General features: G+C 42.2%; 1 protein-coding gene across 1 annotated transcript; it reads right to left on the reverse strand.

The window, feature by feature from the left end:
• Positions 1-6,699: 6,699 nt before the first annotated feature.
• LOC133540830 (histidine-rich glycoprotein-like) lies at positions 6,700-25,358 on the reverse strand. The gene is made up of 7 exons (XM_061883786.1): positions 25,092-25,358; positions 19,044-19,157; positions 18,837-18,924; positions 18,572-18,738; positions 14,225-14,335; positions 13,997-14,083; positions 6,700-7,622 (listed from the first exon to the last, which is right to left on the reverse strand). The coding sequence occupies exons 1-7, from the start codon at positions 25,305-25,307 to the stop codon at positions 6,882-6,884; spliced, it is 1,524 nt and encodes a 507-aa protein (XP_061739770.1). The 5' UTR covers positions 25,308-25,358; the 3' UTR covers positions 6,700-6,881.
• Positions 25,359-27,900: the final 2,542 nt, after the last annotated feature.

Genomic DNA, 27,900 nt, shown 5'->3' on the forward strand with positions numbered 1-27,900 from the left:
TACCTTCAAGTACCCCCAGGGGTACGCGTACCCCCATTTGAGAACCACTGTGCTATACAAATAAAGTGGATTGAATTGGATTGGATGTCAATTTTTGGTGGTCCGTGGAACCCGGAGGGAAAAGGTCTTTCACACACTCTAACATAAAATATGCTTCGTGAGAAGAAAGATCTTATCAGGCAGAAAATAAGCAAATATCGGCCTTATTCGAGATATTTACCGTATTTTTCGGATTATACAAACCCTGTTTCCATATGGCCCTGCGATGAGGTGGCGACTTGTCCAGGGTGTACACCGCCTCCCGCCCGATTGTAGCTGAGATAGGGAATAAGCGGTAGAAAATGGATGGATGTTTCCGTATGAGTTGGGAAATTGTGTTAGATGTAAATATAAACGGAATACAATGATTTGCAAATCCAAATCAACCCATAATCATTTGAATGCACTACAAAGACAAAATATTTGATGTTCAAACTCATAAACTTCATATTTTTTTGCAAATAATTAACTTATAATTTCATGGATGCAACACGTGCCAAAGTAGTTGGGAAAGGGCATGTTCACCACTGTGTTACATCACTTTTTCTTTTAATAACACTCAATAAACGTTTGGGAACTGAAGAAACTAATTGATGAAGCTTTGAAAGTGGAATTCTTTCCCATTCTTGTTTTATGTAGAGCTTCAGTCATTCAACAGTCGTATTTTACGCTTCATAAAGCGCCACACATTTATGATGGGAGACAGGTCTGGACTGCAGGCGGGCCAGGAAATTACCCGCACTCTTTTTTTACGAAGCCACGCTGTTGTAACACGTGCTGAATGTGGCTTGGCATTGTCTTGCTGAAATAAGCAGGGGCGTCCATGAAAAAAACAACGCTTAGATTGCAGCATATGTTGTTCCAAAACCTGTATGTACCTTTCAGCATTAATGGTGCCTTCACAGATGTGTAAGTTACCCATGCCTTGGGCACTAATGCACCCCCATACCATCACAGATGCTGGCTTTTGAACTTTGCGTCGATGACAGTCTGGATGGTTCGCTTCCCCTTTGGTCCGGATGACACGATGTCGAATATTTCCAAAAACAATTTGAAATGTGGACTCGTCAGACAACAGAACACTTTTCCACTTTGCATCAGTCCATCTTAGATGATCTCGGTCGCAGAGAAGCCGGCGGCGTTTCTGGATATTGTTGATAAATGGCTTTCGCTTTGCAGAGTCGAGCTTTAACTTGCACTTACAGATGTAGCGACGAACTGGTTTTAGTGACAGTGGGTTTCTGAAGTGTTCCTGAGCCCATGTGGTGATATCCTTTAGAGATTGATGTCGGTTTTTGATACAGTGCCGTCTGAGGGATTGAAGGTCACGGCCATGTCGCTTACGTGGAGTGATTTCTCCAGATTCCCTGAACCTTTTGATGATATTATGGACCGTAGATGTTGAAATCCCTAAATTTCTTGCAATTGCACTTTGAGAAACGTTGTTCTTAAACTGTTTGACTATTTGCTCACGCAGTTGTGGACAAAGGGGTGTACCTCGCCCCATCCTTTCTTGTGAAAGACTGAGCATTTTTTGGGGAGCTGCTTTTATACCCAATCATGGCACCCACCTGTTCCCAATTAGCCTGCACACCTGTGGGATGTTCCAAATAAGTGTTTGATGAGCATTCCTCAACTTTATCAGTATTTATTGCCATTATTGTTAATGATTATTTACACAAAAAAAAAAATGTTTATCAGTTTGAACATCAAATATGTTGTCTTTGTAGTATATTCAACTGAATATGGGTTGAAAATGATTTACAAATCATTGTATTCTGTTTATATTTACATCTAACACACTTTCCCAATTCATATGGAAACAGGGTTTGTAAGTCGCTCCGGAGTATAAGTCGCACTGGCCGGAAAAAACATATTTACGTCGCACTGGAGTATAAGTCGCATTTTTGGGGGAAATTTATTTGATAAAACCCAACACCAAGAATAAACATTTGAAAGGCAGTTTAAAATAAATAAAGAATAGTGAACAACAGGCTGAATAAGTGTACGTTATATGAGGCATAAATAAGCAACTGAGAAAGTGCCTGGTATGTTAACGTAACATATTATGAGAGAAGGCGGCAGGCATCGTGCAGGTAAACATGATTTAATTTAACTCAAGAACAAACAAAAGGCGGAGAACAAATAGTAAATGGGTTGTACTTGTATAGCGCTTTTCTACCCCTTTTTAAGGAGCCCAAAGCGCTTTGACAGTATTTCCACATTCACCCTTTCACACACACATTCACACACTGACGGCGGGAGCTGCCATGCAAGGCGCTCACCAGGACCCATCAGGAGCAAGGGTGAGGTGTCTTGTCACAACGGACGTGATTAGGATGGTAGAAGGTGGGGATTGAACCAGTAACCCTCAGATTACTGGCACAGCCACTCTACCAACTTCGCCACGCCGTCTTGGCTATGAGCAAAAACTAGCACAAAGCCTAACTGTGGACTAGAAACATAAACACTTACTGTGACACGAAGGGACTATGACATGAGCAGAGTGAACAGAAGTAGACACAGCTACAACGATAAGTATTAATGACATTGACAGGTAGTGGTGACAATAATCCAGCACTGACTGGAGGGGAAGGCAGTTTTAAATAGTATCTGGCTGATTGACACCAGGTGTGGCCAGGTGCCAATCAGCCACAGCTGGGGAGACCAAATAAGAGCGCTGACAGGACGCAGAGGGAAAACTAAAATATGGCCAAACTGTCAGATATTTTACGATAATGTGTTAATAATTTCACGCATAAATCGCTCCGGAGTATAATGTCGCACCCCCAGCCAAACGATGAAAAAAACTGCGACTTATAGTCCGAAAAATATGGTAATCTTACTTAGATTTCAGTTTTTACAGTGTAAATACTAAAATAAAAATAAGACTCACACAAAATGGATCAGTATGTCATTATTTATTCATATTTTGCAAGTGAGAGGAAATAGGTGACATACAAACCCACAGAAAATATCTTTGCTGCTCACATTGCTGCAGTTTTCTGCAAGTCCAATGTCAACGATATGGAAATTAACTTTGCCGCAAAAATTTGACACACACATCAGGACTGGCAAACATTGCGATTCAATCAAAAAACCTAACCCCAAAACTAAAAATTGCGCTCTAGCACCTCCTAGGTAGAACACACAGACAAAACTGCTCCTAGGATGAAAACACAGACAAAACTCTCTGTAACTTCCAGTAGGAATGTCATGCAGACATTAATCAAAAACCTCTATGTAGGTCTCACTTAGACCTACATTTCATACATTGAAACTTACTGTGACACGAAGGAACTATGACATGAGCAGAGTGAACAGAAGTAGACACAGCTACAATGATAAGTGTTAATGACATTGACAGGTAGTGTTGACAATAATCCAGCACTGACTGGAGGGGAAGGCAGCTTTAAATAGTAGCTGGCTGATTGACACCAGGTGTGGCCAGGTGCCAATCAGCCACAGCTGGGGAGACACAGCACTCAGGAAATTGACCAAATTGGAGCGCTGACAGGACGCAGAGGAAAAACTAAAACATGGCCAAACTGTCAGATATTTTACAATAATGTGTTAATAATTTCACGCATAAGTCGCTCCGGAGCATATGTCGCACCCCCGGCCAAACTATGGAAAAAAATGCGACTTATTGTCCGAAAAATACGGTAATCTTACTTAGATTTCAGTTTTTACAGTGTAAATACTAAAATAAAAATAAGACTCACACAAAATGGATGAGTATGTCATTATTTATTCATGTTTTGCAAGTGAGAGGAAATAGGTGACATACAAACCCACAGAAAATATCTTTGCTGCTCACATTGCTGCAGTTTTCTGCAAGTCCGATGTCGACGATATGGAAATGAACTTTGCCGTAAGAATTTGACACAAACATCAGGACTGGCAAACATTGCGATTTGATTAAAAAACCTAACCCCAAAACTAAAAATTGCGCTCTAGCACCCCCTAGGTAGAACACACAGACAAAACTGCTCCTAGGATGAAACCACAGACAAAACTGCCTGTAACTTCCAGTAGGAATGTCGTGCAGACATTAATCAAAAACCTCTATGTAGGTCTCACTTAGACCTACATTTCATACATTGAAACTTACTGTGACACGAAGGAACTATGACGTGAGCAGAGTGAACAGAAGTAGACAAAGCTACAATGATAAATATTAATGACATGGACAGGTAGTGGTGACAATAATCCAGCACTGACTGGAGGGGAAGGCAGCTTTAAATAGTAGCTGGCTGATTGACACAAGGTGTGGCCAGGTGCCAATCAGCCACAGCTGGGGAGACATAGCACTCAGGAAACTTACCAAATTGGAGCGCTGACAGGATGCAGAGGAAAAACTAAAACATGGCCAAACTGTCAGATATTTTACAATAATGTGTTAATAATTTCACGCATAAGTCGCTCCGGAGCATATGTCGCACCCCCGGCCAAACTATGGAAAAAAATGTGACTTATTGTCCGAAAAATACGGTAATCTTATTTAGATTTCAGTTTTTACAGTGTAAATACTAAAGTAAAAATAAGACACACACAAAATGGATGAGTATGTCATTATTTATTCATGTTTTGCAAGTGAGAGGAAAAATGTGACATACAAACCCACAGAAAATATCTTGGCTGCTCACATTGCTGCAGTTTTCTGCAAGTCCAATGTCAACGATATGGAAATGAACTTTGCCGTAAGAATTTGACACAAACATCAGGACTGGCAAACATTGCGATTTGATCAAAAAACCTAACCCCAAAACTAAAAATTGCGCTCTAGCACCCCCTAGGTAGAACACACAGACAAAACTGCTCCTAGGATGAAACCACAGACAAAACTGCCTGTAACTTCCAGTAGGAATGTCGTGCAGACATTAATCAAAAACCTCTATGTAGGTCTCACTTAGACCTACATTTCATACATTGAAACTTACTGTGACACGAAGGAACTATGACGTGAGCAGAGTGAACAGAAGTAGACAAAGCTACAACGATAAATATTAATGACGTGGACAGGTAGTGGTGACAATAATCCAGCACTGACTGGAGGGGAAGGCAGCTTTAAATAGTAGCTGGCTGATTGACACCAGGTGTGGCCAGGTGCCAATCAGCCACAGCTGGGGAGACTTGGCACTCAGGAAACTTACCAAATTGGAGCGCTGACAGGATGCAGAGGAAAAACTAAAACATGGCCAAACTGTCAGATATTTTACAATAATGTGTTAATAATTTCACGCATAAGTCGCTCCGGAGCATATGTCGCACCCCCGGCCAAACTATGGAAAAAAATGCAACTTATTGTCCGAAAAATACGGTAATCTTATTTAGATTTCAGTTTTTACAGTGTGAATACTAAAATAAAAATAAGACACACACAAAATGGATGAGTATGTCATTATTTATTCATGTTTTGCAAGTGAGAGGAAATAGGTGACATACAAACCCACAGAAAATATCTTTGCTGCTCACTTTGCTGCAGTTTTCTTCAAGTCCAATGTCAACGATATGGAAATTAACTTTGCCGCAAAAATTTGACACACACATCAGGACTGGCAAACATTGCGATTTGATCAAAAAACCTAACCCCAAAACTAAAAATTGCGCTCTAGCACCCCCTAGGAAGAACACAGAGACAAAACTGCTCCTAGGATGAAAACACAGACAAAACTCTCTGTAACTTCCAGTAGGAATGTCATGCAGACATTAATCAAAAACCTCTATGTAGGTCTCACTTAGACCTACATTTCATACATTGAAACTTACTGCGACACGAAGGAACTATGACATGAGCAGAGTGAACAGAAGTAGACACAGCTCCAATGATAAGTGTTAATGACATTGACAGGTAATGTTGACAATAATCCAGCACTGACTGGAGGGGAAGGCAGCTTTAAATAGTAGCTGGCTGATTGACACCAGGTGTGGCCAGGTGCCAATCAGCCACAGCTGGGGAGACACAGCACTCTGGAAACTGACCAAATTGGAGCGCTGACAGGACGCAGAGGAAAAACTAAAACATGGCCAAACGGTCAGATATTTTACGATAATGTGTTAATAATTTCACGCATAAGTCGCTCCGGAGTATATGTCGCACCCCCGGCCAAACTATGGAAAAAAATGCGACTTATTGTCCGAAAAATACTGTAATCTTACTTAGATTTCAGTTTTTACAGTGTAAATACTAAAAGAAAAATAAGACACACACAAAATGGATGAGTATGTCATTATTTATTCATGTTTTGCAAGTGAGAGGAAATAAGTGACATACAAACCCACAGAAAATATCTTGGCTGCTCACATTGCTGCAGTTTTCTGCAAGTCCAATGTCAACGATATGGAAATGAACTTTGCCGTAAGAATTTGACACACACATCAGGACTGGCAAACATTGCGATTTGATCAAAAAACCTAACCTCAAAACTAAAAATTGCGCTTTAGCACCCCTAAGAAGAACACACAAACAAAACTGCTCCTAGGATGAAAACACAAACAAAACTGCCTGTAACTTCCAGTAGGAATGTCGTGCAGACATTAATCAAAAACCTCTATGTAGGTCTCACTTAGACCTACATTTCATATATTGAAACTTACCGTGACACGAAGGAACTATGACATGAGCATAGTGAACAGAAGTAGACACAGCTACAATGATGAGTATGTCATTATTTATTCATGTTTTGCAAGCGAGGGGAAATAGGAAACATCTTTGCTGCTCACATTGCTGCAGTTTTCTGCAAGTCCAATGTCGACGATATGGAAATGAACTTTGCCGTAAGAAAAACTCCAGATGTAAATCCACTGCATTTGAGTGTATGTGTGGTGTGTGCGCCATCCTAGGCCGCTGCCTTGAACAAGGGGTCTTCAGCAAAGATTTCCTCCACGAGGTTTTTTGGCATCATCGGTGCGGAGCACTGAGATGAAACCGAAGCAGGGAAGGCCTGAATGGTCGGTTGCATCTCACCCGGGATCTGGGGATCCGGGATAAGCGGCAGGACCACTCCCGCCTCGCCCGCGGGTGTTTCAGGGAAGGATGGCATCGTCGTGGGCTGGTCCATGGCGGCCAGGACCCGGACCAGCCCCTCAGGATGGTCATGGACCGTGGTCTCGTGGTCGTGCTGGTGGTGATGATGGTGGTGCTCGTGTCCGTGCAAGTGGGCGTGCTTGTGGTCGTGGTCCAGGGACAGCTCGTGGTCGTGTTCGTGGGTGTGCGCCCCGTCTTCGTGCTTGTAGTCATGGTGATGGTTGGCCGAGTCGCCGGTGTGGTTGTGCGCGTGGGCGTGGTGAGCGTGCACGTGGTCGTGGCCGTGGCCGTGGTCGTGAGAGTGGTCGTGGGCGTGGCGGTGAGCGCTGTCGCCGGCGTGGTCGTGGGTGTGGTGGTGCTCGCTGTCCTCGGCGTGCTTGCCGGTTTTGTCGTGGTGGGCGTGCGGCTTGGTGTGGTCGTGGACGTGGTCGTGGGTGTGCGCGTCGTCGGCGGCGTGCGCCTGATCGGGGTCGTGGCTGTGCGGGTGGGTGTCGTTGTGACGGTGATCGGTCTCGCCGCCCAACAGGTGCAACTTCTTCTCTCTTTCTGCAGCCTGGAAAACACGATCGAGAGTTGAGAGCGTGTGGAACCGTGTGGAACTACTATGATTACGTCGATATTTTTGGGCGTCACATCTACACCGTAGCTCAGCAGCACCACAATGTAAACAAACGCCATTGGTGGATCTACACCTGACATCCACTGTAATGATACCAAGTACAGGAGCGTATCAAGTCGATACTAGTATTATTACGTCGATATTTTTTGGCAACACAACATCTACACCGTAGCTCACCAGCGCCACAATGTAAACAAACGCCATTGGTGGATCTACACCTGACATCCACTGTAATGATACCAAGTACAGGAGCGTATCAAGTCGATACTAGTATTATTACGTCGATATTTTTTGGCGTCTCATCTACACCGTAGCTCACCAGCGCCACAATGTAAACAAACGCCATTGGTGGATCTACACCTGACATCCACTGTAATGATACCAAGTACAGGAGCGTATTAAGTCGATACTAGTATTATTACATCGATATTTTTTGGCAACACTACATCTACACCGTAGCTCACCAGCGCCAAAATGTAAACAAACGCCATTGGTGGATCTACACCAGACATCCAATGTAATGATACCAAGTACAGGAGCGTATCGAGTCGATACTATTATGATTACGTCGATTATTTTTGGCATCAAAACATCTACACTATAGCTCACCAGCGCCACAATGTAAACAAATGCCATTGGTGGATCTACACCTGACATCCACTGTAATGATACCAAGTACAGGAGCGTATTAAGTCGATACTAGTATTATTACATCGATATTTTTTGGCAACACTACATCTACACCGTAGCTCACCAGCGCCACAATGTAAACAAACGCCATTGGTGGATCTACACCAGACATCCAATGTAATGATACCAAGTACAGGAGCGTATCGAGTCGATACTATTATGATTACGTCGATTATTTTTGGCATCAAAACATCTACACTATAGCTCACCAGCGCCACAATGTAAACAAACGCCTTGGTGGATCTACACCTGACATCCACTGTGATGATACCAAATACAGGAGCGTATCAAGTCGATACTAGTATTCTTACGTCGATATTTTTTGGCGTCACAACATCTACACCGTAGCTCAGCAGCACCACAATGTAAACAAACACCATTGGTGGATCTAAACCTGACATCCACTGCAATGATACCAATTACAGGAGCGTATCAAGTCGATACCAGTATTATTACGTCGATATTTTTTGGCAACACTACATCTACACCGTAGCTCACCAGCGCCACAATGTAAACAAATGCCATTGGTGGATATACACCTGACATCCACTATAATGATACCAAGTACAGGAGCATATCTCGTCGATACGTCTATGATTACTTCGATATTTATTGGCATCACAACATCTACACCGTAGCTCACCAGCACCACAATGTAAACAAATGCCATTGGTGGATCTACACCTGACATCCACTGTAATGATACCAATTACAGGAGCGTATCAAGTCGATACTAGTATTATTACATCGATATTTTTTGGCAACACTACATCTACACCGTAGCTCACCAGCACCACAATGTAAACAAATGCCATTGGTGGATCTACACTTGACATCCACTGTAATGATACCAATTACAGGAGCGTATCAAGTCGATACTAGTATTATTACATCGATATTTTTTGGCAACACTACATCTACACCGTAGCTCACCAACGCCACAATGTAAACAAATGCCATTGGTGGATCTACACCTGACATCCACTGTAATGATACCAAGTAAAGGAGCGTATCAACTCGATACTACTATGATTGCGTCGATATTTTTTGGCATCACAACATCTACACCGTAGCTCACCAGCGCCACAATGTAAATAAACGCCATTGGTGGATCTACACTTGACATCCACTGTAATGATACCAAGTACAGAGCGTATCTAATCGATACTACTATGATTATGTCGATATTTTTTTACATCACAACATCTACACCGTAGCTCACCAGCGCCACAATGTAAACAAACGCCATTGGTGGATCTACACTTGACATCCACTGTAGTGATACCAAGTACAGAGCGTATCTCTTCGATACGTCTATGATTACTTCGATATTTATTGGTATCAAAACATCTACACCGTAGCTCACCAGCGCCACAATGTAAACAAACGCCTTGGTGGATTTACACCTGACATCCACTGTGATGATACCAAGTACAGGAGCATATCAAGTCGATACTAGTATTCTTACGTCGATATTTTTTGGCATCACAACATCTACACCGTAGCTCACCAGCGCGACAATGTAAACAAATGCCATTGGTGGATCTACACCTGACATCCACTTTAATGATACCAAGTACAGGAGCGTATCAAGTCGATACTAGTATTATTACGTCGATATTTATTGGCAACACTACATCTACACCGTAGCTCACCAGTGTCACAATGCAAACAAATGCCATTGGTGGATCTACACCTGACATCCACTGTAGTGATACCAAGTACAGGAGCGTATCGAGTCGATACTATTATGATTATGTCGATTATTTTTGGCATCACAACATCTACACCGTAGCTCACCAGTGTCACAATGTAAACAAATGCCATTGGTGGATCTACACCTGACATCCACTGTAATGATACCAAGTGCAGGGGTGTATCTAGTCGATGTCAGGTGTAGATCCACCAATGGCATTTGTTTACATTGTGACACTGGTGAGCTACGATGTAGATGTTGTGACGCCAAAAAATATCGACGTAATCATAGTAGTATCGACTTGATACGCTCCTATACTTGGTATCATTACAGTGGATGTCTGGTGTAGATCCACCTATGGCGTTTGTATGCATTGTGGCGTTGGTGAGCTACGGTGTAGATGTTGTGATGCCAAAGAATATCGACGTAATCATAGTAGTATCGACTTGATACGCTCCTGTAGTTGGTATCATTACAGTGGATGTCACGTGTAGATCCACCAATGGCGTTTGTTTACATTGTGGCGCTGGTGAGCTACGGTGTAGATGTTGTGATGTAAAAAAATATCGACATAATCATAGTAGTATCGACTTGATACGCTCCTGCACTTGGTATCATTACAGTGGATGTCAGCTGTAGATCCACCAAGGGCGTTTGTTTACATTGTGGCGCTGGTGAGCTACGGTGTAGATGTTGTGATGCCCAAAAATATCGACATAATCATAGTATTATCGGCTTGATACGCTCCTGCACTTGGTATCATCACAGTGGATGTCAGGTGTAGATCCACCAAGGGCGTTTGTTTACATTGTGGCGCTGGTGAGCTACGGTGTAGATGTTGTGATGCCAAAAAATATCAACGTAATCATAGTAGCATCGACTTGATATGCTCCTGTACTTGGTATCATTACAGTGGATGTCAAGTGTAGATCCACCAGTGGCGTTTGTTTACATTGTGGCGCTGGATGTTGTGACGCCAAAAAATATCGACGTAATCATAGTAGTATTGACTTGATACTCTCCTGTACTTGGTATCATTACAGTGGATGTCAGGTGTAGATCCACCAAGGGCGTTTGTTTACATTGTGGCGCTGGTGAGCTACGGTGTAGATGTTGTGATGCCCAAAAATATCGACATAATCATAGTATTATCGGCTTGATACGCTCCTGCACTTGGTATCATCACAGTGGATGTCAGGTGTAGATCCACCAAGGGCGTTTGTTTACATTGTGGCGCTGGTGAGCTACGGTGTAGATGTTGTGATGCAAAAAAATATCGACATAATCATAGTAGTATCGACTTGACACGCTCCTTTACTTGGTATCATTACAGTGGATGTCAGGTGTAGATCCACCAGTGGCGTTTGTTTACATTGTGGCGCTGGATGTTGTGACGCCAAAAAATATCGACGTAATCATAGTAGTATTGACTTGATACGCTCCTGTACTTGGTATCATTACAGTGGATGTCAAGTGTAGATCCACCAATGGCGTTTGTTTACATTTTGGCGCTGGTGAGCTGCGGTGTAGATGTTGTAACGCCAAAAAAATATCGACGTAATCATAGTAGTATCGACTTCATGCGCTCTTGTACTTGGTATCATTACAGTGGATGTCACGTGTAGATCCACCAATGGCATTTATTTACATTGTGGTGCTGGTGAGCTACGGTGTAGATGTTGTGATGCCAATAAATATCAAAGTAATCATAGTAGTATCGACTTGATACGCTCCTGTACTTGGTATCATCACAGTGGATGTCTGGTGTAGATCCACCAATGGCATTTGTTTACATTGTGGCGCTGGTGAGCTACGGTGTAGATGTTGTGATGTAAAAAAATATCGACATAATCATAGTAGTATCGACTTGATACGCTCCTGCCCTTGGTATCATTACAGTGGATGTCAGGTGTAGGTCCACCAAGGGCGTTTGTTTACATTGTGGCGCTGGTGAGCTACGGTGTAGATGTTGTGATGCCAAAAAATATCGACGTAATTATAGTAGTATCGACTTCATGCGCTCTTGTACTTGGTATCATTACAGTGGATGTCACGTGTAGATCCACCAATGGCGTTTGTTTACATTGTGGTGCTGGTGAGCTACGGTGTAGATGTTGTGATGCCAAAAAATATCGACGTAATTATAGTAGTATCGACTTCATGCGCTCTTGTACTTAGTAACATTACAGTGGATGTCACGTGTAGATCCACCAATGGCGTTTGTTTACATTGTGGTGCTGGTGAGCTACGGTGTAGATGTTGTGATGTAAAAAAATATCGAAATAATCATAGTAGTATCGACTTGATACGCTCCTGCACTTGGTATCATTACAGTGGATGTCAGCTGTAGATCCACCAAGGGCGTTTGTTTACATTGTGGCGCTGGTGAGCTACGGTGTAGATGTTTTGATGCAAAAAAATATCGACATAATCATAGTAGTATCGACTTGACACGCTCCTTTACTTGGTATCATTACAGTGGATCTCTGGTGTAGACCCACCAGTGGCGTTTGTTTACATTGTGGCGCTGGATGTTGTGACGCCAAAAAATATCGACGTAATCATAGTAGTATTGACTTGATACTCTCCTGTACTTGGTATCATTACAGTGGATGTCAGGTGTAGATCCACCAAAGGCGTTTGCTTACATTGTGGCGCTGGTGAGCTACGGTGTAGATGTTGTGAGGCCCAAAAATATCGACATAATCATAGTATTATCGGCTTGATACGCTCCTGCACTTGGTATCATTACAGTGGATGTCAGGTGTAGATCCACCAAGGGCGTTTGTTTACATTGTGGCGCTGGTGAGCTACGGTGTAGATGTTATGATGCCAAAAAAATATCGACATAATCATAGTAGTATCGACTTGACACGCTCCTTTACTTGGTATCATTACAGTGGATGTCTGGTGTAGACCCACCAGTGGCGTTTGTTTACATTGTGGCGCTGGATGTTGTGACGCCAAAAAATATCGACGTAATCATAGTAGTATTGACTTGATACTCTCCTGTACTTGGTATCATTACAGTGGATGTCAGGTGTAGATCCACCAAGGGCGTTTGTTTACATTTTGGCGCTGGTGAGCTACGGTGTAGATGTTGTGATGCCAAAAAATATCGACGTAATCATAGTAGTATTGACTTGATACTCTCCTGTACTTGGTATCATTACAGTGGATGTCAGGTGTAGATCCACCAAGGGCGTTTGTTTACATTCTGGCGCTGGTGAGCTACGGTGTAGATGTTGTGATGCCAAAAAATATCGACATGATCATAGTAGTATCGACTTGATACGCTCCTTTACTTGGTATCATTAAAGTGGATGTCTGGTGTGGACCCACCAGTGGCGTTTGTTTACATTGTGGCGCTGGATGTTGTGTCGCCAAAAAATATCGACGTAATCATAGTAGTATTGACTTGATACGCTCCTGTACTTGGTATCATTACAGTGGATGTCAGGTGTAGATCCACCAAGGGCGTTTGTTTACATTTTGGCGCTGGTGAGCTACGGTGTAGATGTTGTGATGCCAAAAAATATCGACGTAATCATAGTAGTATTGACTTGATACTCTCCTGTACTTGGTATCATTACAGTGGATGTCAGGTGTAGATCCACCAGTGGCGTTTGTTTACATTGTGGTGCTGGTGAGCTATGGTGTAGATGTTGTGATGCCAAAAAATATCGACATAATCATAGTAGCATCGACTTGATACGCTCCTGTACTTGGTATCATTACAGTGGATGTCAGGTGTAGATCCCCAAACATCTACACCGTAGCTCACCAGCGCCACAATGTAAACAAACGCCATTGGTGGATCTACACCTAACATCCACTGCAATGATACCAACACTAGTTCAGACATTATTATTCTTCATGTGAATGAGGTGAAAATGGAATTAAGACAAAGTTGTGTTCTTACCTCAGGCTCATAGATCTCACACTGGACACTGAAGTTACTGTCACCAGTGTCCGTGTGGAAGTGGGAGGCTTTACAAAACCCTTTGTGCTGAAGACAAAGAAGAACACATAAGATGAGTAAGATTGGTTTCAGTCCAAAGACAAAGTTTTCCACAATCCTCACATGGATAATAAAATCACTCGGGAAATAATTGGCATGGAACTGGAAAGGAGTTTGTGTTGGACTTACAGCAAACTCGCACTGCATGGGGGGACATTTGTCGTCGGTCCCGTCTGAGTTTTTGGTGCAGGTGGTCTCCTGGATGCTGTACTCCACATGATAATACATCCCCATGGCCATCTGCACACAAACACGTAGGCATGACACAGAAAAAGGGAGTAGAAACTGAAAAAGAAGTATGCATTCAAGTGATCAAACATTGAATTATGTCAATGGGATCCAACCGGTCTTATTCGGGATTTATACAGTAGGGAAGGGATCTCGTATGGCCCCATTTGTTGCTATTTACCTGACACAAGAAACGTGATGAATTTGGGGCATGCACTGTCCAATTTAGCCGCCGGTGTTGAATATCTTCAAATGTGTTTTGGGGGCAATTCCAACTTTGACCACAACATCAGTTGCTATGTAGAATGGAGCTTTCCATAAGATTGGTCGGATCTAGTCTTAGATTTAGATTGGTCAGATCTAGTCTTAGATTTAGATTGGTCAGATCTAGTCTTAGATTTAGATTGGTCAGATTGAGTCTTAGATTTAGATTGGTCAGATCGAGTCTTAGATTTAGATTGGTCAGATCTAGTCTTAGATTTAGATTGGTCAGATTGAGTCTTAGATTTAGATTGGTCAGATCGAGTCTTCGATATAGATTGGTCAGATTAAGTCTTAGATTTGGATCGGTCATATCGAGTCTTAGATTTAGATTGGTTAGATCGAGTCTTAGATATAGATTGGTCAGATTGAGTCTTAGATTTTCGTTGGTTAGACCGAATCTTAGATAGATTGGTCAAATTGAGTCTTAGATTTAGATTGGTCAGATCGAGTCTCAGATATAGATTGGTCAGATTGAGTCTTGGATTTAGATTGGTCAGATCGAGTCTTAGATTTACATTGGTCAGATCGAGTCTCAGATATAGATTGATCAGATTGAGTTTTAGATTTCGATTGGTCAGATTGAGTCTTAGATTTACATTGGTCAGATCGAGTCTTAGGTTTTGATTGGTCTGATCGAGTCTTCAATTTAAATTGGTCAGATCGAGTCTTAGATTTAGATTGGTCAGATCGAGTCTTTGATTTAGATTGGTCAGATCGAGTCTTAGATTTAGATTGGTCAAATCGAGTCTTGGATTTAGATTGGTCAGATCGAGTCTTAGATTTAAATTGATCAGATCAAGTCCTAGATTTAGATGGGTCAGATCTAGTCAAAGATTTTGATTGGTCAGATAGTCTTAGATTTAGATTGGTCGGATCGAGTCTTACATTTAGATTGGTCAGATCAAGTCTTAGATTTAGATTGGTCAGATCGAGTCTTGGATTTAGATTGGTCAGATCGAGTTTTAGATTTAGATTGGTCAGATCGAGTCTTAGATTTAGATTGGTCAGATCGAGTCTTAGATTTACATTGGTAAGATTGCGTCTCAGATTTAGATTGGTCAGATCGACTCTTAGATTTAGATTTGTCAGATCTACATTGGTCAGATCGAGTCTTAGATTTAGATTGGTCGGATCGAGTCTTGGATTTAGGTTGGTCATATCGAGTCTTATATTTAGAATGGTCAGATCGAGTTTTAGATTTCGATTGGTCAGATTAAGTCTTAGATTTTTTTTTACATTGGTCAGATCTAGTCTTAGATTTACAGTAGATTGGTCGGATGGAGTCTTAGATTTACATGGGTCAGATCGAGTCTTAATTTTGATAGGTCAAATCAAGTCTTTAATTTACATGGGTCAGATCAGTATTAGATTAAGATTGGTCAGAACTAGTCTTAGATTTAGATTGGTCAGATCGAGTCTTAGATTTAGATTGGTCAGATCGAGTCTTAGATTTATATTGGTCAAATCTAGTCCTAGATTTAGATTGGTCAGATCGAGTCTTAGATTTAGATTGGTCAGATCGAGTCCTGGATTTAGATTGGTCATATTTAGTTTTAGATAGAGATTGGTCAGACTAATCTTGTATTTAGATTGGTCAGATCTGGTTTTAGATAGAGATTGGTCAGATCTAGTCTTAGATAGAGATTGGTCAGATCTAGTCTTAGATTTAGAATTATGATGAACATCTTGAACCCGTTTTTTTTTTTATCGAGACAAAAATTATTTATGTATTTATTATTTGAATGTTTACTTTGGTCCATCCGTCCATCTTCTTCCGCTTATTCGAGGTCGGGTCGCGGGGGCAGCAGCCTAAGCAGGGAAGCCCAGACTTCCCTCTCCCCAGCCATTTCGTCTAGCTCTTCCCGGGGGATCCCGAGGCGTTCCCAGGCAAGTCGGGAGACATAGTCTTCCCAATGTGTCCTGGGTCTTCCCCGTGGCCTCCTACCGGTCGGACGTGCCCTAAACACCTCCCTAGGGAGGCGTTCGGGTGGCATCCTGACCAGATGCCCAAACCACCTCATCTGGCTCCTCTCCATGTGGAGGAGCAGCAGAGACCTAATCCTGCAGTCACCAAACCATATCCCCTCAACGCCTTGACTGCGCCTAGAAATTCTGAATCGGTGACAAAGGGCAGCCTTGGGGGAGTCCGACCCTCACTGGAAACGTGTCCGACTTACTGCCGGCAATGCGGACTGTTCTGTTACAGACAACAAGGAAATTGGATAAAGTTGCTATGGTATGAAAAGGGGTCGGATTAAATAAGCTCTGCTTCTTCCTACTCCTTTTCGGAAATGCTGTAATGAAACAACTGGAATTGAGTGACGTATCAATCAATCAATCAATGTTTATTTATATAGCCCCAAATCACAAATGTCTCAAAGGACTGCACAAATCATTACGACTACAACATCCTCGTATGCATGTTCCAAATAAACTGAAACTGAACTGAACTTAATAAATTACAGCTTATTTGTTAAGGGTATGCTAACACAACCACTAAAATAAACAGACCGGATATACGTCCCGTGAAAAAACGTCCGACTGGAATTCTAATAAAAAAACTTCCAAGTCTAAGTTAGACCTACATAGAGGCTTTTGTTTCATGTCTCTACGACATTCCGACCGTAAGTTAAAATCAGTTTTGTCTGTGTTTTCTTCCTAGGAGCAGTTTTGTCCTTGTTTTATTTTTAGGGGGCGCTAGAGAGCAATTTTGAGTTTTGGTTTTGGTTTTTTGATTAGATCGCAATTTTCGCCAGTCCTGATGTGTGTGTGTCAAATTCGGTGAGTTTTGAAGCATGTTAAGGGGGTCAAATTACAGCTCAAAGAGGCAGCGGTATAATATTAAAGAATAATAATAATAATTAAAGCCGCAAGCACCGATGGACGGGACTTACTTTTGCTGGTGTTTCCTGCCTTCACCCAATCAACATATCTTTACCTGCACATTACCTGCCTTCCCTGCATCCTGGGGTCACACTGGTGCTTCTTTCTGTCACCCATACACGCTGGTGCTTCCTGCCATCACCAAGACAAAATATCTTTACCTGCACTTTACTTACCTTCTCTGTATCCTGGAGTCAAACTGGTGCCTCTTTCTTTCACCCAGTCAACATATTTTACCCGCACACTACCTACCTTCTCTGCATTGTTTGGTCACGCTGGTGCTTCCTGCTTTTAAGCGGCCATCTTGAAGTTCTTTGAAGGCTCGTAAAATCAAAACCGGAGCAGCTATTAAAACTCTTTTCGCAACTTTTAATCAGAAGGGTTGACTCTCTCTTCTGTACGAGTTTGAAGCCGACACAACAAACGCGCTCGGACCAGATAATGTTTGAAAAAAGGTGACGTGTTTTTAGAACATTTTTGTTTTGAAGGGGTAATTGCCAACTTCCTGTTGCTGAAGGATGTAAATGAATGAAATGTAGGTCTAAGTGAGACCTACATAGAGGCTTTTGTTTCATGTCCTTACGACATTCCGACCGTAAGTTAAAATCAGTTTTGTCTGTGTTTTCTTCCTAGGAGCAGTTTTGTCCGTGTTTTATTCCTAGGGGGCGCTACAGCGCAATTTTGAGTTTTGGGGTTTGTTTTTTTATTAGATCGCAATTTTCGCCAGTCCTGATGTGTGTGTCAAAGTTGGTGAGTTTTGAAGCATATTAAGGGGGTCAAATTACAGCTCAAAGAGGCGACGGAATAATAACAAAGAATAATAATAATAAATACAATAGGGTCCTCTGTCCCAAATGGACATTTGGCCCCTAATAATAACACCTTAGAAATACAATAGGGTCTCCGTCCCAAAGGGCCATTCGGTTCCTAATAAAAACTTAGAAATTCAATAGGGTCGTCTGTCCCAAAGGGACATCGGTCCCTAAAAAAGAGGATTTTAAGTGCCCCTTATAGTCTGGGTAGTACAGTATGTGTGCACAATGTGAAATCTGCAAACTATGAGCAGAAAGTCCCGGTGTTATTGGCGAGTGTGGGTCTTACCCCTGAAGTCGCTCTGGCAATTTTCAACAGAGAGAAGGTATTGGTCAGTCCACTCTCCTTGTTGAACTTCTCCAAAGATTTATTCACGGTCTCTTGAACCTCAGCATGATCAAAATTGATGTGCGATGAGCAGTCAGGGCAGATTGCATTCACCCTTGCGGCAGGAACTAAACAAAGACAAAATATAAATATGTATATATAGTATATAGAAAAAGCACAAAAAGAGAACGGGATCCGGAATTTTCGATGAATCCCTGCGCTTTACCTGGTCTGATAACGCAGTTGTACTTGTAGAGACGCACCACCCTGTGCACTCTGTTCATGTAGATAGCTGCTTTGCACTGTCCATATACCTGGACAATTCATAAACAAAATAAATGATATTATTTAGTTAAATGGTTTGGCTTTAGAAATATACTGGTTCATGGTTTCAGAAAGGTTGAAAAGCAGTCGAACTAAGAGTTCTACTCACGGGAGTGTCGTGCGTGTTACGAGCCTCGCAATCCTTCCAGTCCTTCTTGCTGAGGACGCTACAGTTGGTCTCCACAACATCCAAGGTCAGATAGAACACAAAACCAGTTTCGCCCTGTAATCACACACAGAATGATGAGAATCAGGAGCCCTGATCCTTTGGACCGGTGTATAAAATCAAGCACTTAGACATGGATACTGTTTCTACAAACATTTGTGAAAAATGGGCTGATTTCCAATGTGGAACTGTGCAACAAATCCAGTCGTGAAATTTCCCCGCTCATAAATATTCCAAATAAAACTTTATTATAAGAAAAGTGAAGAGTTTGGGAACAACAGCAACTCAGCCCGGAAGTGGTAGGCCAGGTAAACTGACTGACTTGGGTCAGCGGATGCTGAAGCGCATAGTGCAAAGACTTTCTGCTACAGAGCTCCAAACTTCATGTGACCTGCCAATTAGCCCACGTGCAGTATGCAGAGAGCTTCATGGAATGGGTTTCCATGGCCGAGCAGCTGCATCTAAGCCATACATCACCAAGTCCAATGCAAAGCGTGTAAAGCATGTTGCCAATGGACTCTAGAGCAGTGGAGACGCCTTCTCTGGACTGATAAATCACACGTTTCCATCTGGCAATCTGATGGACTAGTCTGGGTTTGGATGTTGCCAGGACAATGCTACATTTCGGACTGCATTGTGCTGAGTGTGACATTTGGTGGAGGAGGAATTATGGTGTGGGGATTTTTGAAGAGGTTCATTTAGCCTATTGATGTGTATTTAAACTTGTCAGGTACAAGACTTTACCTTACTAGCCTATATAAATCAACCATTCATAAATGGTGTCAGGTTCAAACACTGATGAAATCTATTAAACAAGACAAGAAGCAAGGAATCGAACAGAGACATAAGTCAATTTGGCTCAATTGAGGAGAAACACGTAGACCTGTACCATTGTACAGTGTCTCACCACGCTCTGACGAAAGATTGTATTATTTGTAATTTCCCTGATTACATGGCAACAGCTGTTTCTAAGGGAGGGAGGTCGTAAACAGCCATCGCCTTTGGTTAGAAAAAACTGTTGAAAGAAAAGGTCGTAAAACAGTTAAAAGAAAAGGTGCCTCTCCGCTTTGTAGACCTCAGGTAAAGACAAAATCTTCCTGTGGATTACAATACATCAAAGAAACCGACACCCATCCTACACAGTGGAGTTTTACAAGCCTTTTGCTTGGTAAGACCAAAGACAGCTTTTGTCTGCTCGTCGGGAACTCATTGAAACACAAAGTTTTATGGTAACTTGGGTACAATTATTCTGACAAATGGTGTGGGGTTGTTTTTTAGGAGTTGGGCTTGGCCCCTTAGTTCCAGTGAAAGGAACTTTGAATGCTCCAGGATACCAAAACATTTTTGACAATTCCATGGGATGGCACTCCAACTTTATATGTGAGTAAAGGCAGGTGGCCAAATGCTTTTGGCAATATAGTATATTTACTTGCAGTATTTTATCCAACTGGTCAACTGAGGGGAGCAGTGAGCAGCAGCGGTGACCGCGCCCGGGAATCATTTTGGTGATTCAACCCCTAAATCCAACCCTTGATGCTGAGTGCCAAGCAGGAAGGTATTGGATCCCATTTTTATAATCCATGGTATGACTCGGCCGGGGTTTGAACTCACAACCTACCGATCTCAGGGCAGACACTCTTACTACTAGGCATTGAGTTGGTTATATGTAGTCGGGAGAGTGGCAAAGCCAGCAAATTGAGGGTTCCTGGTTCAATCCCCCCCTTCTACCAACCTCGTCACGTCCGTTGTGTCCTTGAGAAAGACACCTCACCCTTGCTCCTGATGGATCCTGGTTAGGGCCTTGCATGGCAGCTCCAGCCATCAGTGAGTGAATGGGTGAATGTGGAAATACTGTCAAGGAGAGGTGGATTTTGGACGATGGCGGGCCGTAGTTTGAGGACCCCTGATCTACATCTTTAAGCTACGTTTGAACCATTGGGTGGCACTGGCAGCAGGTGGGTACAGTGCCTTGCCCAAGGACACAGCAGCAGTGACTAAGATGGCAGAAGCAGGAATCAAACCTGCAACAGCCTCTCTTCCGACTGAGCCACCCCAAAAATCCCATCAAACCCATTTAAAAATTCTAATGCTTTGATAGGGTACTCTGTATATACTACAATTTAGTATTATTTTAGCCTTGAAATTGCTATGGAAAACCTGGCGCGTTGATGCAGGCGGAATGGACACAACGTGAAGGTAAGAAATGATGATTTATTTATATTATAAAACAGACTAGGAACAAAAAACACTTGCACAAGGCACTACAGACAAAACCAAAAGAACTAGCATGGGAGCTAGAAAGAACAAAAAGGCGCTAGCATGTGAGCTGGAATGGGAGCTAGAAAGAACAAAAGGCGCTAGCATGTGAGCTGGGGAAACAAACAAAGGAATAGCGTGGAAGCTAACAAGTACAAAAAGAGCTTTACCACAATCGGGGATAGAGACATCACCTGTTGCTTTGGACAGCAAACTAGACTGCAAGGATGAGTAACAGAAAAGGCAGGCTTATATACGGACAGAAATTAGGAGGCAGGTGCACGTCAAAAACACAAGGCAGGTGACACAAATGCGTAGTCGTGACAACAGAACAAAACAAGAAGTGCCACCAGGAACTACGGAAAACAAACGCTAACAAGATGTGATATAAAACAGAACCAAAACCAGAATGTGTCATGATCTGAGCCGCGGATCATGACACGGTGGGGCGGTATAGCTCGGTTGGTAGAGTGGCCGTGCCAGCAACTTGAGGGTTGCAGGTTCGATTCCCGCTTCCGCCATCCTAGTCACTGCCGTTGTGTCCTTGGGCAAGACACTTTACCCACGTGCTCCCAGTGCCACCCACACTGGTTTAAATGTAACTTAGATATTGGGTTTCACTATGTAAAGCGCTTTGAGTCACTAGAGAAAAGCGCTATATAAATATAATTCACTTCACTTCCAATTTGATGTTGTTTACATAAAGCAAATACAAGTACGCCATATTTGTTCATACTGTATATAAAACATAACACATATAATATCACAGACCTTTGTTCCAGACCGTGTTGTTCCAGACCACAGCAAATATGACATAGCCTGCCAAAGATTGTAATAAATCTATTCAAAGAAGACAGCCTGCCGTTTCCTTTAACTTGGACACACACATATAAACCTTTGGCCATTAAAAGCCAGTAATTTCCTTGAGTCATCTAACTTTCTGAGTAGCATCTGATTTACTAATGGTTTCTAACGGTGTAAAAATGTGTAGAATAAATATTAAATTTCAACATTTCTGGCAACGAAGATTTGCTTCAGCCTGCGACACATAGTCATTTTGATAGTAGGCTATTATAGCTACAAACCCTGTTTCCATTTGAGTTGGGAAATTGTGTTAGATGTAAATATAAACGGAATACATTGATTTGCAAATCCTTTTCAACCCATATTCAATGAGTGCACAAGACAAGATTTTTGATGTTCAAACTCATAAACTTGTTTTGTATTTTTTTGCAAATAATAATTAACTTAGAATTTCATGGCTGCAACACGTGCCAAAGTAGTTGGGAAAGGGCATGTTCACCACTGTGTTACATCACCTTTTCTTTTAACAACACTCAATAAACGTTTGGGAACTGAGGAAACTAATTGTTGAAGCATTGAAAGTGGAATTCTTTCCCATTCTTCTCTGTTCCCAATTAGCCTGCACACCTGTGGGATGTTCCAAATAAGTGTTTGATGAGCATTCCTCAACTTTATCAGTATTTATTGCCACCTTTCACAACTTCTTTGTCACGTGTTGCTGGCATCAAATTCTAAAGTTAATGATTATTTGCAACAAAAAAAAAGAAAAACTTTTACAAGTTTGAACATCAAATACCGTATTTCCTTGAAATAACGCCGGGTCAAACTCAGCGCATGCTTAGTATTACCGCCGGGTCTAACTCGTGACGTCACGAGTGACACTTCCTCTGTCATCATTTTCAAAATGGAGGAGGCTGATTTCAATACCGGTAATTTGAAATCGCATAAAGGGAAGAAGATTAAGACCTATCCAGTAGGATTTAAGGTCCAAGCTGTTGAATACCAGTATGCTAAAAAGAACAATAAGCGGCTTGTTTTATTAATATACCTGTGGAGCCGACGGTCCGACAGATGGCAGCAAGGAGACGCCGAGCGAGCGGAGAGGAGGAGCGAAAGAGCGACCTGGACTGAGGTTTTAGTGAAAAATAAACAAAGTCAAACTGCTTAAGCCATGTCCTTCCTTGGTGGTCCTGGGAACCCGCAAGACGACGGCTTGAGACCGTCACAATACCATAGCTGCATCCGTCCAATATGAGTCATTAAATGACTCCCGTCTCCTGGTGGTAGAGGGCGCTAGTGATCCTTCTTGCGACTATTCGGCTGCAGAAGAAGTGAACTGAGTGACGTCATTGTGCTGGGACGGATATGACGGACTTCTGCTGGCTATGTAAACAACCGGGCTGAAATAAAGCATGTTCCAGTCCTAAATACCCAGTGTATTATTTATACCATAACACTTCATGGTGGCAGCGGTGGGATAAAGAGATCACCCACGGAGCAGAACGGGAGGGGGAGTTTTCCGAGGGTAATTCTGTCGTCGCCCACACTCGAGGAGCCGAGCTGATCGCAGCGGTCAGATAGCAGTTTTCTAAACTGGACTTTCAATCGAAGCAGGAGGTAATAAAGGAAGATCTCCATCGAGACCGGGAGACTTTTAAAACTGAAGAAAGATAAGGAAGACTTCTATAAACAAGTTATTGATGCTTTTGATCAGAAGGAGCTGGCAGGGATTTCATTTATAAGTAAAGGTAAGACCATAATAAAGTTTTTTTGTGATGGTATCCTTACATCACACTCAAATTTTTTACTGCATGCCTTTGGTAAGTGCCGGAGTGAGAAGAGGTTTTAAAATAATTAGCGCATGCTTACTTTTACTGCATGCCTTCGGTAAGCGCCGGAGTGAGAAGAGGTTTTAAAACAATTAGCGCATGCTTACTTTTACTGCATGCCTTTGGTAAGTGCCAGAGTGAGAAGAGGTTTTAAAATAATTAGCGCATGCTTACTTTTACTGCATGCCTTTGGTAAGCGCCGGAGTGAGAAGAGGTTTTAAAACAATTAACGCATGCTTACTTTTACTGCATGCCTTTGGTAAGCGCCGGAGTGAAAAGAGGTTTTAAAATAATTAGCGCATGCTTACTTTTACTGCATGCCTTTGGTAAGCGCCGGAGTGAGAAGAGGTTTTAAAATAATTAGCGCATGCTTACTTTTACTGCATGCCTTTGATAAGCGCAGGAGTGAGAAGAGGTTTTAAAACAATTAGCGCATGCTTACTTTTACTGCATGCCTTTGGTAAGCGCCGGCGTGAGAAGAGGTTTTAAAACAATTAGCGCATGCTTACTTTTACTGCATGCCTTTGGTAAGTGCCGGAGTGAGAAGAGGTTTTAAAACAATTAGCGCATGCTTACTTTTACTGCATGCCTTTGGTAAGCGCCGGAATGAGAAGAGGTTTTAAAATAATTAGCGCATGCTTACTTTTACTGCATGCCTTTGGTAAGTGCCATAGTGAGAAAAGGTTTTAAAACAATTAGCGCATGCTTACTTTTACTGCATGCCTTTGGTAAGCGCAGGAGTGAGAAGAAGTTTTAAATTAATTAGCGCCCCGGCGGCAATTCAAGGAAATACTGTATGTTGTCCTTGTGGTGCATTCAACTGAATATGAAAATGATTTGCAAATCATTGTTTTCCGTTTATATTTACATCTAACACAATTTCCCAACTCATATGGAAACGGGGTTTGTGATATAGTCACTTACGTCATGTGTCGCCTTCATTATAAAACTTATATACGGCTTTCCTTTTTTTTTTTGCGGCTCCAGACAGATTTTGTATTTTTGGTCCGATACGGTTCTTTCAACGTTTTGGGTTGCCCACCCTTGGACTACGCTAAAAGAGAACCCACACAAAAATGTGTTCCAGGTACCAAGGACTCACATGCTTTGCGGAGTGTGCGTTGGACAGGCGGTGAAGTCCGAAGACGTAACCCTCCTTACGGTCTTGGTTGATCTTGGTGAGAGCTTCCTTGGCGGCGCCCACAGCCAAAGCATCTTCACAAGACTCGGCCACCATGGCGCCCTGGTCCACCGGGGCAGTCTGGATGTGCACACATCCCAGTGCCAGCAGCAGGGAAAACAGCAAACCGTTCTTCATGGTTCAAGGCCTCGGATGTCTCTCCCCCCCGGCGCATGCAGCAGAAGGCAGAGAGCGGGGCTTTTTATATCCTGAAGCTTTAAAGCCACCCCTACTGAAACCAGGCAGCACACACACATTTACTGCTGCCTCTCAAGTAAGTATACTGTAACCTTTGACCTTTGACACACTTCCAGCAGGGTCAGTCTGTTGGTCAATCTGTTGTTCGGGTGATCCGTTACAGCAACCGCTTGCATAAGAGAGCTTATCAGTCTCTGGTCAGTAGGATCAAACAGGTCACCTCTTGATCCACTCATGGAACTGATTGTGAGAAAAAAAAAAGAAAAAAAAAGACAGCTTAGCGAATGTGATGATACATTTTTTTTTTTTTTTTGTAATTCAATCATCAACACTAAATCAGCGCTGGGCAGCATCAATCAAAGTAGAAACAGGCCTTGTTAGAACCCTAGACATATTCTAAGTCAGGCTTGGGCAATTATTTTGACTCGGGGGGGGGGGCAAATTTAGAGAAAAAATGTGTCTGGGGCAAAAAAGTATTTAGTCAGCCACCGATTGTGCAAGTTCTCCCACTTAAAATGATGACAGAGGTCTGTAATTTTCATCATAGGTACACTTCAACTGTGAGAATGTGGAGAAAAAAAAATTGTAGGAATTTTTAAGAATTTATTTGTAAATTGTGGTGGAAAATAAGCATTCAAAGCTCTCACTGATGGAAAAAGGTTTTGGCTCAAAATCTCACGATACATGGCCCCATTCATTCTTTCCTTAACACGGATAAATCGTCCTGTCCCCTTAGCAGAAAAAACAGCCCCAAAGCATGATGTTTCCACCCCCATGCTTCACAGTAGGTATGGTGTTCTTCAGTATTCTTCAGCAACGAGTTGAGTTTATACCAAAAAGTTTTATTTTGGTTTCATCTGACCACATGAAATTCTCCCAATCCTCTGCTGTATCATCCATGTATCCATTTTGGTATAAACTCAACTCGTCGTGTTTGGAGGAAGAAGAATACTGAGTTGCATCCCAAGAACACCATACCTACTGTGAAGCATGGGGGTGGAAACATCATGCTTTGGGGGTGTTTTTTTGCTAAGGGGACAGGACGATTGATCCGTGTTAAGGAAAGAATGAATGGTATGGTGTTCTTGCCAAAACCTCCTTTCATCAGTGAGAGCTTTGAATGGTTGACCAAATACTTATTTTCCGCCATAATTTACCAATAAATTCTTTAAAATTCCTGGATTTTTTTTCCACATTCTGTCTCTCACAGTTGAAGTGTACCTATGATGAAAATTACAGACCTCTGTCATCATTTTAAGTGGGAGAACTTGCACAATCGGTGGCTGACTAAATACTTTTTTGCCCCACTGTATTTATTTTTATGAACACTAATACAAAACCTCACAATAATGTCTGATTGAATGCTAAAAACATTATGACCTAACGCCTTAAAAAACACTATGGAATTTTTACATTTTTCTACGAAGGATAAAACAGTGAATATTGACAAAGTATGAAAACTGAACAGCAGGGTTCGTTCTCCCGGGATGCAGACGGACCACTCCGGACAAGGCGTGCAGGTAGGAACATGATTTAATCATCAAACAATAACGCATAGTACCAAAAACAGAAAACAAGACAAGCAAAAGGGATGCGTTCCGATCCCACGAGAAGCTAATGAAATAACTTAGAACAGGAATCATGATCTAGGAACACGAGGACCAAACCTAAAATGTTGAGTAGAGCAAACAATGAAGCCAGGCCGACTGACCGGCAAAGGCAGGATCAAATAGTCCCTCTGATTATTGCTCAGGAAACAGGTGAGCGTCCAATCAGAGACAGGTAAAACAAATAAGCACACATGGTAACTAAAAACAAACAAGGGTGCACAAAAACAGGAACTAAGGGAGTCCAAAACTAACAGAATATAACAACACATGATCCAGACCACGGATCATGACAATTATCTGGCGTTTTGTTTCGCTTTATTAAGCAAGAGCAACTTTTCTTGCCTTCTGGTACCTGCTGATCTGTATTTGGGATCTGGATACATCGACGACACTGTAGTCAATAAGCTTCTTCTTTTTCTCTATCTTCGCTAAAACATACTGGTGTCGTGAGTTTACATTATTCACCCAAGGAACTTTAGTTATTAGAGAGTTCCAGTCGTACGTTTTTTCACAGGACACATTTCCGGCGTTGTTGAGAAAATGATGCTTTGTTATTGATTTAAGTCAAGTCTGAACGTCATTAAAAGAGTTAGCTCCATCTTTTGACACTCTTTCCACTCCCGTCCTTGCACGCTACACCGCTACAACAAAGACGACAACAAAGGTGAGCCATGTAAATACTGTAAGACGGCCCATAACACAGTGCATCGGTGTCATGATCCATGGTCTGGATCATGTTTTCGTTATGTTCTGTTAGTTAAACTCCATTAGTTCCTGTTTTTTGTGCACTCTTGTTTGTTTTTGTTGCCATGGTTGCATATGATTTTCACCTGCCGCTGGGGTGTTCCGGACGCTCACCTGGCTATAATCAAGAGACACTATTTAAACCTGCATTTTCAGTCAGTCGGCCCGGCGTCATTGTC

The sequence above is a fragment of the Nerophis ophidion genome, linkage group LG22, assembly GCF_033978795.1.
Source record: "Nerophis ophidion isolate RoL-2023_Sa linkage group LG22, RoL_Noph_v1.0, whole genome shotgun sequence".
Lineage (NCBI taxonomy): Eukaryota > Metazoa > Chordata > Actinopteri > Syngnathiformes > Syngnathidae > Nerophis > Nerophis ophidion.